Source organism: Peromyscus leucopus, chromosome 8a (assembly GCF_004664715.2).
Source record: "Peromyscus leucopus breed LL Stock chromosome 8a, UCI_PerLeu_2.1, whole genome shotgun sequence".
NCBI classification, from domain to species: domain Eukaryota; kingdom Metazoa; phylum Chordata; class Mammalia; order Rodentia; family Cricetidae; genus Peromyscus; species Peromyscus leucopus.
The window spans coordinates 27,511,685-27,525,241 of NC_051085.1; the positions used below are offsets into that span (position 1 = coordinate 27,511,685).

Below are 13,557 nucleotides of genomic sequence, written 5' to 3' on the forward strand. Positions count from 1 at the left end.
GTAAATTAAATCCTGTAGTTACTCTACATGAAATGTCCTTGTCCTTCAGCCTTTCTCTTCTCTCCTCCTGATGCCTGCTCTGGATGAAATTCCAAACCCTCAGCTCTTGAAGACCTTGTCATTCTAGTCATTTTCCCCCTTCAATGTTTCAGTTTCCTTCCTTTGTGAACTGCCCGTGTGCTTTGCACATCCCAATGGACCCACAAGCGCCTCCAAGGTTGCTACTGGTCAACCTGTTTCAGCCCTTCTCTTATTCCAGCTCTTTGTCACGTTTAATCCAAAGCCTTCTTGTTTTTATCACATAGGCAGTTTCTGTACTTAATGAGTATGATTTTCACCACACCAATGTTTTCCTTCATTTCCAAGATGAGCAGACAGTCCCGACGCACTCAGTGCACCAGCCCTTTCTCGGTCTTCAACTTTTAGACACCAAGGAAACAAACAAACAGCACCCTTAAACATCTTGCTCCTCCAGGATTTTACTTCCTGTAGTTTCTCTGGGCTTCCTCCTGTGCTTTTCGTGCATTCCAAGTTCTTCCACTTTCTTCTGTCTTCATCAAGTGGATATTTATGCCACAGCTCACGTCTCAGTTCTTGTTTCTATGGAAGAGGAACCAGAAAAAGAGAGAAGTATCAGCCATGGAAAGGGAAGAGCTATCATACAGCATCGTATTTGCGCAAGAGAGATGTCCCGGAACATTTCATTCATTTCTTAGCTTCAGAAAGTCCATCATTTGGTATCCTGTCTTTCAGGGTTGCCTCCTAAAGGCAAGAAAACTTGGTGCTGGGCATCCTACCTAGAGGAGGAGAAGGCTGTGGCAGTTCCTGCAAAGCTGTTCAAAGAGGTACGAGTCCTTCTAGAAGCACTGTGGGCAAAGGGTGATGGAGCAGGAATGCTCATCTGAATCCATATGGTCATTTCCATTATCTGCTTAGGAAGTGTGACATGGGATAATGTTTCAGGTATATTGTTTCTCTTTCTTTCTTTCTTTCTTTCTTTCTTTCTTTCTTTCTTTCTTTCTTTTTTTTTTTTTTTTTTTTTTTTGTCGGAGCTGAGGACCGAACCCAGGGCCTTGCACTTGCTAGGCAAGCACTCTACCACTGAGCTAAATCCCCAACCCAGGTTTATTGCTTTTCATGAGAATGTTATGTGGAAGATCCCTCAAAAGGCAGCTATTACAACACTCACAGATGATCACAATTTTTCCTCCACATTTTCACTCACTTTTCATTACCAGAATATTATTACTGAAACACGAGTAGATGCATATCTTGTCTGATTAGGAGGGACTGAAAGTGAGTTACTGAGGTTTGCATCCTGTTAAGAAACATTTAAAATGGTTTGCCAGATGTAGTACTGATAAGAATAGAGCTTGTTACATAATAATAATAATAGAGCTTGAATAGTGATACATTCATATGATTTAAAGTGTCAGTACTAAAAGGCAATAAAGTATGACCCTTGTGACTTTGTCCTTCTAAACACAGACTTTGTCTCTGCTGAAGGGCCCAGTATGCTAGTTCTTCCATTTCCTTCCTAGAATGTCATAAGCACACACAAGCACCTCCCTGCCCTGTCTAAAACACAGTGACAATGGCTGACCCATACTTTGTTAGACTTGCTGTTTAATTTTATAGTTTGGAGATTATTTCATTTGAGGTCATTGATTCCCTCCATCTTTCTTTTTATGATAAGCCATAGTATTTTGAACACATTTATTCCATAAAAATTGAAGTTGCTCTCTATTGGTTTACAGGCAGGTGTATGTCTTTAATTTTTTTTTTTTTTTTTTTTGGTAGATGCTTTAGTGAATGTGGTCGCACACCTAACATTTGCATATCTATAAATATCTCTGTTAGGTAATTCCTTAGAGTCAGAATTGCTGAGGAAGGCTCAACTTTTTGTAGATAGCACAAAAGTGCTACTGATTGTCCAGACTTTTTATTCCTAGTGGTCCGTGCCCGAGTCTGCCTTCCTGGGGCCTTCCAGCACAGAGCCATTAAGCTTTTTGATTTTCACCAATCTAACGGGAAATGTATCTTGTGTGATTCTGATGGGCAGAGCTGATTGTCTCTTCAAACCTGTCAAAGACAGAGGCTATTAAATCATGAGACTTCTTTTTCATGACTTGCTCGTAGCTCGTGGGAATTTCTCATCTTTCATTAGCCCCTTTCTTTTGGGATTTTAAGGAATTGTTTATTAATCTATATGTTTGGTGAGATCCATCTTTGGGATGGTAGGGATGGGACGCAGGGCCCTACCCATGCTGGAGAAGCTCGTAGCCACTGAGTCCTATCCCCAGCCCTAAGGGCTCTGTAAGAATAGAAATTGTTCACATGTTAAGCTAGTCTCAGTGTATTTTATATTACAGCACCAGTCCTTCCCATACAACAAAAATGGATTCAAAGTCGGTATGAAGCTAGAAGGTGTGGACCCGGAGCATCAGTCTGTGTACTGTGTCCTCACTGTGGCTGAGGTGAGCTTTGCCTTGTATTTGCTTGGAAAATAAAATGATGGCTGTAGGGCTGTAATGATGAAGAAGAAATGTCCTTGGCTGAGTGTTTACTTCCTGTGAGGCAGGATGCTCAGTGTTTTTCATGTACATTATCTCTCCTGATCATTGTGAGATATGTCTTGTGCAACTCATATAATTCTTCTTCAGCTCTGATTCACAGAGGAGGGACATGAAACCAGAGAGGTCAAGTGATCAGTCTAAGGCCAGATAGTCTCAAGGTGGTGGACCTAGGGTTTGAAATGATGTCCGTCTGATTCCATAGACTTTGCTATAGTGTATGTTCCTTGACAAAAGGAACCAAGCAACAAACACACACACACACACACACACACACACACACACACACACACACACACAGTGTCCATTATATTACTGAGAGTATTTTTTAAATTTCTTTTTCTTCCTGTGGTAGCTTCCTTACTTCTTGCGCTGAACTAGGGTTATGGATCTTTCAAAACCTTCTCCCCCAAGGAGTAAGGTGTAGGCACTAGTTTCAATTTTTGTAGAGTTCTTTCAGTGACTGGATTGTAAGAAGCTGGCTTCCTGCAGAATGCAGAGAATGCCATGGTTGTGTGAGGTGGTCGCGGTAACCATAGTTACCTGGGGCATACTGTGCACCCTGTGCTGACTGATTGTCTTGTAGATTTGGGGAGGGAGCAGCAGCAATGGCCAGGTGCTGTTGTTGAAGATGAAGCCTGGTGTCCTGGGCCTCCGTGTTTAAGGGATGGATCTGGAGACAGGATTGAGTTTGAAGAGTCAGTAAATCTAGGTTGCTTTTAAGAGATGTATCTGTGAGAGAAAGGGCCTTGGGGGGGGGAGGGGTGGATTTTAACTCCTGTGTTTACTTCTTCTTTGTGGTATTGATGGTGGAAGCCAGAGCTTCACATTGCTAAGCAACCAGTCTATCACCAAGCTATAAACCCAGCTCCTGACTCTTGTTTTTTGAAGGTTTATTTTACTTACTGTAGGTTTTCGATTATAAAAGCTGTTTGCTCTTCGTGAAAACTTCGGAGTCTAAGAGTACTGATCTCTGTCCCATCCACCTCTTGCCAAATCCCAGAAAGCATCACCCTTATCAGTTACTGCTGCATGCTTCTAGTAGATGCCTTCTCTACACATATATTTCTCCTTTACATGTAAATGTTACATTATGCATAATTTGCCTCTTCCTTCTGTGACCTATCTACACATTTAGTTTTTTACCATGGGCTCTTGTTGAAAGAGTTTTGCTACGAAAGGGTATCTTGGAGATTGGGGCCAAGGAATGCCACAAAAATCACACCATGCAGTGGACCTCCTGCAAGAGATTTATTAGGGGGTGGGGGACCAAAATGGCTGCCTCTGAGCAGGGATGGAAAACAGACCTCACCAAACCAGACTATGATGCTGGGTTTTATTGGGGGGCGGGGGGGGGGTAGTATGGAGCATGCGCATAGGGAAAATCCAAAGATGGAGGCTGGTGGTCGGCCATTAGTGATAACTATTGGGAGTTGAAGCTGATTGAAAGTGAGGAGGAACCTGGAATGTGGGCAGTTCTTAGTTGACGAACACTTGTCCCACAGGTTTGCTTTTGTTCATTTCAACTGCTTGCATACTGATCTCAACTGGGTGGGCATCTCTTACTCTAAGTCAGGAGGATGGTGAATTTGAAGCTAGACTGCATAGTGGGACCCTGTCCCCACCCCCAACATCACCAACTATGTTCTTGAATGAATGAATGTCTTTTATCCCTTCATCTCCTCTAGTTTCTGCTTTTGTGTATCTGTAAGAACCAACCCTGGCACTCCGGAATGAAGAGTTATGGATACATTGTTTCTGATACGTGTTGCTGTTAACTGCGTGTGGGACAGGGCAAGGCAGGGCAGCAGCTTCTCCATCTCCTGTTCTTGCTGAGGCCTCTTTAGGTTTCACTAGCCTTCCTTGAGTTGATCAGTTCTTAAAAGTCTCACCAAAAATGTGTGAGGATTTGTTTACCTACAACTGAATAACAGTTTTGTCTTTATTTCAATCTACCCCCTGCCCTGAGAGGGCAAAAGAGCAGATGGAGTCCTGATACCTGAGGGCTTCGGGCTCTAATCTAAGGAGCAGTGTCTCCCTGCTTGCCCAGGAGGAAAGGGGAAAGGCTGGCGTCCTGAGCACAGCAGGCTTGCCTGTTGGAAGCTGACAGGGTAACTTCTTTGACTTCCATAGTGAACAATTGTCAAAGAAATGGAGATAACTGTGGGGTGTGGCAAGGCATTAGAGATTAGCATGAATAATGAGAAAGGAAGCTAGTGGAGAGAGCCCAGCATTCCTCCATAGTTGATTTCTCTCTCTTTCTTTCTTTCTTTCTTTCTTTCTTTCTTTCTTTCTTTCTTTCTTTCTTTCTTTCTTTCTTTCTTTCTTTCTTTCTTTCTTTCTTTCAACACTCTTATTGTGTAGAATCTAGCCTCACAGATCCTCCTGCCTCAGTTTCTTGAGTGCTGGAATTACCACCAGGTAGTTGATCCTGGTGACTCTCTTCTTCTTCCTCCAGGTTATTACTTCCCTCAGATTAGCTCACGGGAAACCATTGCTCCTACAGGAAATGAAGGCTTAGGTTCCTACGAGCCTCTGGTCACAATGCTTTGGTCAGCACACATACTTGTTTTTGTTTCATGACTCCTTATTAATTATATTGTGTTAAAACTGAATCCTCATTCATCAGCAAGCACTGATCAGTGCGCACGTGAATAAAGCTCCTATAACACACACATTCCCTCTGTTAGGTACACCATAGCATTCTGGGCACTTAGAGGTTAATGAGTGAAACTACTAAGAGAAAGGATGAAGATGTGGAAAACACGGTTTTAAACAGTCTCTAGAGTACTTGTTCATAGGAGGACAGTCCCAACAAGAAGGCCGGGCCGGTCCCTGCTAGGAACCTGGATCTTGGGTGACTCACATATTGTTGTCATTCTGTATTCACACCTCTACCAGCACCAAGCATATTATTTTGGGTTAGAAATAAATTTTAACAAGCAAGTGAATTCATAGGTACAGAACATATGAATAATGAAAAGTGACTTAGTTTTTTCTTCCCAGAAGTACTCATGAGGCGAGGTATGGGTACACTCTTGGAATCTTGGGAAGAGGTGGGCCAGAAATTGGGAAGACAGAGGCTTTCCTCCTAGGGTTAGACCTTTAATGTAGGAGTTGAAAGGCTTCATAGTTCCTGGTGGGAACCAGTTCCATAGGAGCTAGGTCTGACACTGGAAAGAAAGATTTGTAAGTCCTCAGAATGGAGAAGAGGTCTCAGCTGGGGCTCAGGGACTTAATGAGAGGGGACATGCTAGAAGGATAAGACTGAGGATGACCCCTGTGGCCCAAGCCTTGGAGGAAGAGGGTACAGGAGTCAACTGTGGAGAATGAAAAGCCTCCAGGCAAGGCGGTCTCTAGGCAGGGACGCTGAAGATATAGGAGGTTGTTTACCGAAGCACAGAATTGCAGAGGACAGGAGAGATGAGGAGGACAGGCTCAGAGTACTGTGACCACAGGGATTAGAAATGACTAACTAATGGCTTCACTTGTAGGAGGGGAGCGGAGACAGCTGCCTGCAAGACAGGGTAGACCAGAGGCCCCTGAGCTCCCTCTGGGCTTGAGACAGTGGGGGTGGGAGTAGCCCTCAGCCTTCCTGAGAAATTGCATTCCCCGAGGACCCCAGTGTCACCTTGGACTCTAAATCTTGGGAGGAGTAGGCTTAATTGTGAATTTGTATATGCTGTATATGTGTGCATTTTTTTCTATTGAAATCTTTTCTTTTTCTTTTTAATTAAGAAATTTTTTATTCATTTTACATATCAATCAACAAATCCCCTTCTCTTCCCTCCTCCCGCCCCCCCCCCAGCCTTTGCCCCCCAACCCACCCCCTCTCCAGTCCCTCCTCTGGAAAGGTAAGGTCTTCCATGGGGAGACCAAGCCCATTCCCCTGCATCAAGGCTGTGCAAGGTATCCCACTAGGTAATGGGTTCCAAAAATGAGTTATACTCCAGGGAAGGATCCTGATCCCACTGCCGGGCTATAACATATAAAACATAAACAGGACATTATTCCTTTTCTTTGCTCTTTCCCTTTAAGAGGAGCAGGTTGTTGTTGTTTTGTTTTTCGAGACAAATTTTCTCTGTGTATCCCTGGCTGTCATGGAACTCTCTTTGTAGACCAGGCTGGCCTCAAATTCACAGAAATCTGCCTGCTTGAGTGCCGGGATTAAAGGTGTGTACCACCACACCTGGCTCCTTTCTTTTTGATTTTCACTTCCCAGAGGTAATAATTGTCAGTATTTTGTCATGTTCTTTAAGACTTTATGAATTTCTATACATGTGTGTGTGTGTGTGTGTGTGTGTGTGTGTGTGTGTGTGTGTGTGTGTATAAACGGCCGTACATTTGTAGAAGGAGATGTACAACATATATGTAAGTGCACACATGGTTTTCTCACAGACTGACTCACCTTGTATAATTTACTCTGCCACTTGAATTTTCGCAGACTGTTTTAGATGCCTTTCCATGGCAGTAACTACAGTTTCCGCACTTGGGGGGGGGGGGTGGTCATAGTGCTGGCTCTGCACTCAGCCTTCAGCTTTTTGTGGGGTCCTCACATTTGTGTGGCAATCACCTTCCTGACAATGCCATCTCCTTAACCCCAGGATGTGTCATACCTGATACCTAAGTTAATTATTTTTTATTATTATTATTATTATTATTATTATTATTATTATTATTGTGTGTATATATGTGTATTTTAACTTAGTGAACCTGCTTACCTATTTCAGGTTTGTGGATATCGGATAAAGCTTCACTTTGATGGATATTCTGATTGCTATGACTTCTGGGTAAATGCAGATGCTCTGGACATCCACCCAGTGGGGTGGTGTGAGAAAACTAGCCATAAGCTCCAGCCTCCAAAAGGTACTGCTGCTTTTTGTTTCGTGCTTCGAATTCAGTAAAATCTTACTTTCTTAGATGCTAACTTGGAATTTTTAGAAGTTATTTTTTATGAAAATTAAGTGAAGTTTATTGTTCATAATGTAAAACATATTTATTAAAGTCAAAGAAATCTAATTTAAGAGAATTACTTCCATATATGTATTTTCATATAGATTAAAACCTGAATAATAATAATTCTTGACTATAAACAACTTTTACATACAGATCTGTTTTATCTGTATATATGTGTGACTACATACACGTATATACACATAGCGTTGAATAAAATTATTTGAGACATTAGTTTTACTGCTATTTTATTATATGAAAAAGTCTTGAGAAGCCAGATATGATGGCACACACCTGTAATCCTAGTACTAGGGAGGCTTGTGGTAGGAAATCATGGGTTAGAGGCCAGTTTGGGCTTTAAAGTGAGTTCAAGGCCAAGACCTTAGAGAGAGAGAGAGAGAGAGAGAGAGAGAGAGAGAGAGAGAGAGAGAGAGAGAGAGAGAGAGAGAGAGAAAATATGAGTATTTTGAGAAATTATACGTTGAGCCTACAGGTTTTGATATTTTAGAGATTGCAGAAGAAATTATAGTACTGAAAGCTACCATGCATAGATGTTGGGCTAATAATAATTACTTTTCAGTGTTAGGGATCAAGCTTAGGATTTTATTCCTGTTAAGCAAGTGCTTTACACTGATTTATGCCCCTAGCTAAAATGAAGTGCTTTGTTTTTTACTTTTTTTTTTGAGACACGAAGCCTTGTCTCAAAATGAACTCTTCACCGTCTTTCCTGTGTCGTGAGTGTTGAGATAGGCACCCACAAGCACACCCAGCAGAACCCCTTTATATTACAGTCTGCCAGGGTTTGTTTGCTTTTTTTTTTAACCTGTTTTATAATTGTAAAAAACACCCCCCCCCCCGAAAAAAACAAATATCACTTTCAGCTCATCCCCTATGTATTTAATAATATTTCTTCCTTTTTAGCTTTTTTGGAAGGTCAAAAATTCAAGCTATCAGTTGAATACTTTTGTCCTCTCTCCCTGCAATGTTGGGCATGGAGCTCAGGACCCCCTGCACATGCTAGGCAAGAGTCTGACCACTGAACTAAGCTCCAGCCCCGAAGAGGTTATTGTATAGTGGACTAGCATCCCTGCGTTCTAACTAAAAGTTAAAGACAGTATGGCATTTGAGATGTATAAAAGCCCATCTAGGAATTCACTTCTTGTAAGGAGATGCTGACTGATGAATTGGCAATGTTAGACAAGGACTTTTCTCCTAGTGTTGTTTATCAAAACCCTTGATGAATGTGGGATTATCCACGCTCCCCCCCACCCCCGTTTTTTCTTTTGAAGAACTAAAATGGGTTTTCCCCAACTTCCTATTTGTTTATATTAGTCTCCCAAAGTAAACGAGGTGAGGGAAACTGAGGAATGAGGACTGTGATAACTCCCGTTCACTAGTCCTACTTCTGAGGAATTGTTACCACGTGTTGATGGGAGTGGCTTGATAAGACAAAGCCAACCTGGTTCAAAATACATTTGCTTCCTTACTCCTTTTCTCTACATCCATTACCATATCTGTTTAGAATTAAAAATAATAACAAAGTTTGTTGAAGGTAAACACAACCTGTATCTAAAAAATACAGAGTTATCCATTGTGGATTAAATTGTATGTGTTGAAAAAAGGCATTTGGTTGCTTGATTTGAACATGTTCCAGCTACAGGCAGAGTAGGACTGGGAATTAGCTGGTAATGCTTGGTGCATTTCCTAAGTCTGTCCACATGTGCTTTCGCTCTAGGGTATAAAGAAGAAGAATTTAATTGGCAGTCCTACTTGAAGACGTGCAAAGCCCAGGCTGCTCCCAAGTCATTATTTGAAAATCAGAACATAGTAAGTGTATCCAAAGTACTTTTGCTTTCAGGAGGAGTGATTTTTTTTTTTTCCCCGTGTCTCATAGGATAAATCACAAGTGATAACAAGGAACTATAATAAATTTTATTGCCTTGGTAAGTGGAATTCACGTATCTTAATTAAACTTTGAAATGAGCTTAAATTCTTCATGAGTCAATATCTATTTTATAGCCATATTATGGTTGTCTTATTGAACGGTATGACAACATAATAGGAAATCCAGGTGTGACTTACAATTAAGATGCATAAAAATTATATCGCCTGGAATATTGTACCGTTGCCATCATCTAACTAGGAGCGCTGTTCAGATGGGAGTCACACAGTGTGATGGATACAGCCCTGCTTGAGTTTGCAGGCAGGAGGTCGCCAGGGACTCCACCGTGCCTTTATTGAAGCTGATAGCTTTGTTGTTTGCTGTAGTTGTTGTAGCAAAAGCAAAGGCAGATGTGCAGGCAGGCATCGTGTGTTTCTTTGCTGTCTTTCCGCTTTTATTCGGGGTTCCTCCCATGGCCTATCTGAGAGAGACCTATGAGTTACACTCTTCCTTCCCCAAGATGTGATCTAATTAGAGCAGGAGCAAACAAAATGTCATCCTCATAGCTGACAAGGACTAGATGGGAGGACATATACGACCTTTCACTGCAGACAAATGAGTCTCTTGATTCTGAGCCCTGGAATGAAAGGTTTTTTTTTCTATCCCACCTTACCCTGGCAACACTAGAAAGCCCAGGAGCCACAGCAGACAGAGTAGAACACATGCCCACAGCCTGGCTCTCTTAATAGTACAGCATCCTCCTCTCTTAGGCTCATCCTTTAGGTAGCAGGGAGTAAGAGGTTAGAGACAGCAGCATCACTATCAGGGTTCCCTCCAAATGGAGAAATTATCTGCAATGGGGAGGAGAGGGGGACACATTCCATCCAGACCGTGGTATCAGGCAGCTGGTTTGAGGGTGCAAATCTAATGGAAGAAATGTTCTCTGATGAAATTGAACATAAACTAGGTTGAAATAAGAATGAAAGGAGAGAGAGAAAATATGGTCAGCCTATTTTATTATCTCTTAATTGGACAGACAGCTTAATCACTGGAATGTAAATACTGCCTTGTCAGTGTACATTCTCTGACAAGACATTTCCCTGGAGGAAGGTCAGTTGGTTGGAAACTCAGCAGCCTGCTGTCTCTGCCCCACGGCTGCTCCTCCGATGCTGACTTCCATCTCGGTGTGATGAACTAACTGCCTTGAACCATCACTACGTTCTGAGCATGGTTAGCATACAGCCTAATCTTAGGTTGTCTGTTGGTATTTGAGAGGTAATTAAGTTTTCTATTTCTAGATTCTCTGCATCAGAATAGTCAGATATCTACGGTCATAAATGATATATAATTTCAGGGTTCGAATAGATGGTAAGTTTTCTATAGGTTATGTGCACTCCTTCACTCACTCAGGACTTGCAGCATTTTCAGATAATACTTGTTTACATTTTTGCCACCGTGGCAATATAATTTTTCTTTCACGTTAATCTTTTACTGTAAAATGAAAGGTAGCATGCTTGCTTAAAGCATTAGAATCGTGCCTGTCTGCTTCAGTTTGAAATGAAGGGGTTTTATTGGAGGGTAGAACTGACTTACATTGTTTCATAGTTAACATAATGAATATTCAAGTGTCCTATTCTGAGATTAGAATGTTTTCCCACAGAAGATTGTAAGGGTTGTTTACATGCGACTGTCACTCAGGCACTAGCTTAGTGAACTTCTGATGTTTTCATTGTAGATCCCAGAGGTCTGGTAATCTGTGCATTGCCTTAAAATATGTAATAGTCCTAATGACCCCGTGTATTAACAACAGCCAGCTCCTCTGCTGCTGCTGCTGCTACTGCTGCTGCTGCTGCTGCTGCTGCTGCTGCTGCTACTGCTGCTGCTGCTAATAAAAACTATCTGTAGTAGTAAGCCGCTGTTGTAGTAGCTTGAGGCTTTTCATATATGATGGTGACCTACTTTCTGTAGAGGACTGGAGAGATCTTCTCAGAGGTGGAAGCGAGTTTTTACTGACTTTGCATTTTTTTACCCAATTAAGTGTACCTTCTGTGTGAAATAATTTTCATTGTCCAATCGATAATCGAGGAAAAGAAGGCTAGACAATCAGGTCACGTGGTGAATAAAACTTGCCTGCCTAGTATTACTCCTCTGACTAAGGTATTAAAACACACACTGAAAGTAATTATTTTAAACTCTGCCAGGTTGCCGATGTTACAGTTCTGAGGCTCAGACAGTTAATTGAATGTAACTGTAGAGCTGCGTTTTTATTGTTGCCAGCGCACAGCAACCCCACTGTGAGGCTGGCGTAGCATTTTATATTAGGTGACTACAGCTGTGGATGCCTGTCCTTGGAGCTGGGGTACGGAGTATGTTGATCTCACTGTTGTGAAGTGTGCTTATCTCTAATTAAATCTGCATGTTTCCATAGACAGCGATTCCATCAGGCTTTCGAGTGGGAATGAAGCTTGAGGCTGTGGACAAAAAGAACCCTTCCTTCATCTGTGTTGCCACGGTAACAGACATGGTGGACAATCGTTTCCTGGTCCATTTTGACAACTGGGATGAGAGCTATGACTATTGGTGAGACACTTTCCATTAATGTGTGCTTTTGAAAATGTAATGCTTATGCAGGGAAAGTGAGGACACAGTTCAAAATACGGAACAATGGGAAGTTTATAGGAAAACACAAAAGCTCTAACTATGTGTGGTGGCTGGTGTCATCCTGCTCTTGGGAGGTGAGGCAGGAGGATCAGAAGTTCAGGGTCATCCCCAGATACCTAGGGAGTTTTGAGACCAGCCAGGATCGTAGGAGACCCTGTCTTGAAAAAAATAAAAATGATGGCGCTAAAGAGATGGCTCAGTGGTTAAGAGCATAGGTTGCTCTTCCAAATGACCTGGGCTGATTAACAGCACCCACATGGCAGGTTATGACCTGCTTTAACTCCAGTTCTAATGCCCTCTTCTGCTATCTGTGAGCACTGCACTCATGGTACACAGACATACATGCAGGCAAAATATCCATACACAGAAAAAGCAAAAGCAAGATTAAATCAAAGTTCTGCTCCACTTTTTCCTATTTCAGATTTTTAAGCTTTTGCTTGTCCCATGTGTTTCGTCTAATTAACATCCTTTCAGCCAACCCAGGATTTGTGTTTGACTTGACTTTATAATATAGAACTGAAATTTGTGTCCCCGTATTCCCAACAGAGACCTATGTGTGCCTGCATTCAGAGACTTACTTTCCTCTTGTGTCTTGTGTAAGATTTTAGAAATTTATTTTGATCATCTTTCTGTATTTTTATACTTAGCTAATTGAACCACTCAGATAGCTGAATACAAATGATACCAATTAAAGAACATTATTTTTAATCCTTACATTTTTAGATATACTGTATCCAATAGGAAAAACACCATACTATGAAATTATACAATTATAATAGAGCATTTGACTTTTATATTCATGGATGGTGATGCCAGGGATCAAACCCAGGCTGTTGTGTATGCAAGGCAAGTCAGCCCCAGTCTAAACCTGAATCACTTGATTTCATAGCTGATTACTAGAATTGGTTTTCATGGTGACGAACATCTCTGGAGTGTTTCTGTCTTAAGAACATGTGAAATAAAAATATTTTAGAGACATCTCAGATGCAATATGACCGTTATCAAGTGAATATTAACTTGTGTAAACATTTCATATTTTTTCTTTTTCAAAAATTTATTGCATATGTTCATATTTACTAAGGGGAGTGCATATGGTGATCACAGGACAACAATTGGGAATTGGTTCTCTCCTTCCACCATGTGAGTCCCAGGGGTTAAGCTCAGGTTGTCAGGGTTAGTGACAAGTCCCGCTACCCATTAGAGTCCACTGTTTAATATGTATATTCAGTAGACCTATCAATAATCCTCATACTGAATTTTTAGATATCAGTTTCACTTGAATTATTTAAGAAGGGGAATCATTGAGTTTATGTGTTTTCTTGTGTGGGTATGTGTGCGTGTGAGTTTGCATTTGGAGGCTACAAGTTAAAGTCAGCGTCTTCCTCGGTTCCTTCATTTTGTTTTCTGAAGTGGAGTCTTCCACTGAGCTTTAGAGCTTGCTGATTCAGTAGTCTAACTAGCCGTCTGGCCTGGGGGATTCCCTGTCTG

General features: G+C 41.6%; 1 protein-coding gene across 9 annotated transcripts in view; it reads left to right on the forward strand.

Annotated features, from left to right (window-relative positions):
* Positions 1-13,557, forward strand: part of L3mbtl3 (L3MBTL histone methyl-lysine binding protein 3) — a 114,039-nt gene that overhangs the window by 42,162 nt on the left and 58,320 nt on the right. For all 9 annotated transcript variants that reach the window (XM_028877381.2, XM_028877386.2, XM_028877383.2 and 6 more), the window contains 5 exons: positions 754-845; positions 2,373-2,477; positions 7,304-7,439; positions 9,262-9,353; positions 11,837-11,988. In XM_028877381.2, the coding sequence (XP_028733214.1) occupies positions 754-845; positions 2,373-2,477; positions 7,304-7,439; positions 9,262-9,353; positions 11,837-11,988 (577 nt within the window). The remainder of the gene's footprint in view (positions 1-753; positions 846-2,372; positions 2,478-7,303; positions 7,440-9,261; positions 9,354-11,836; positions 11,989-13,557) is intronic.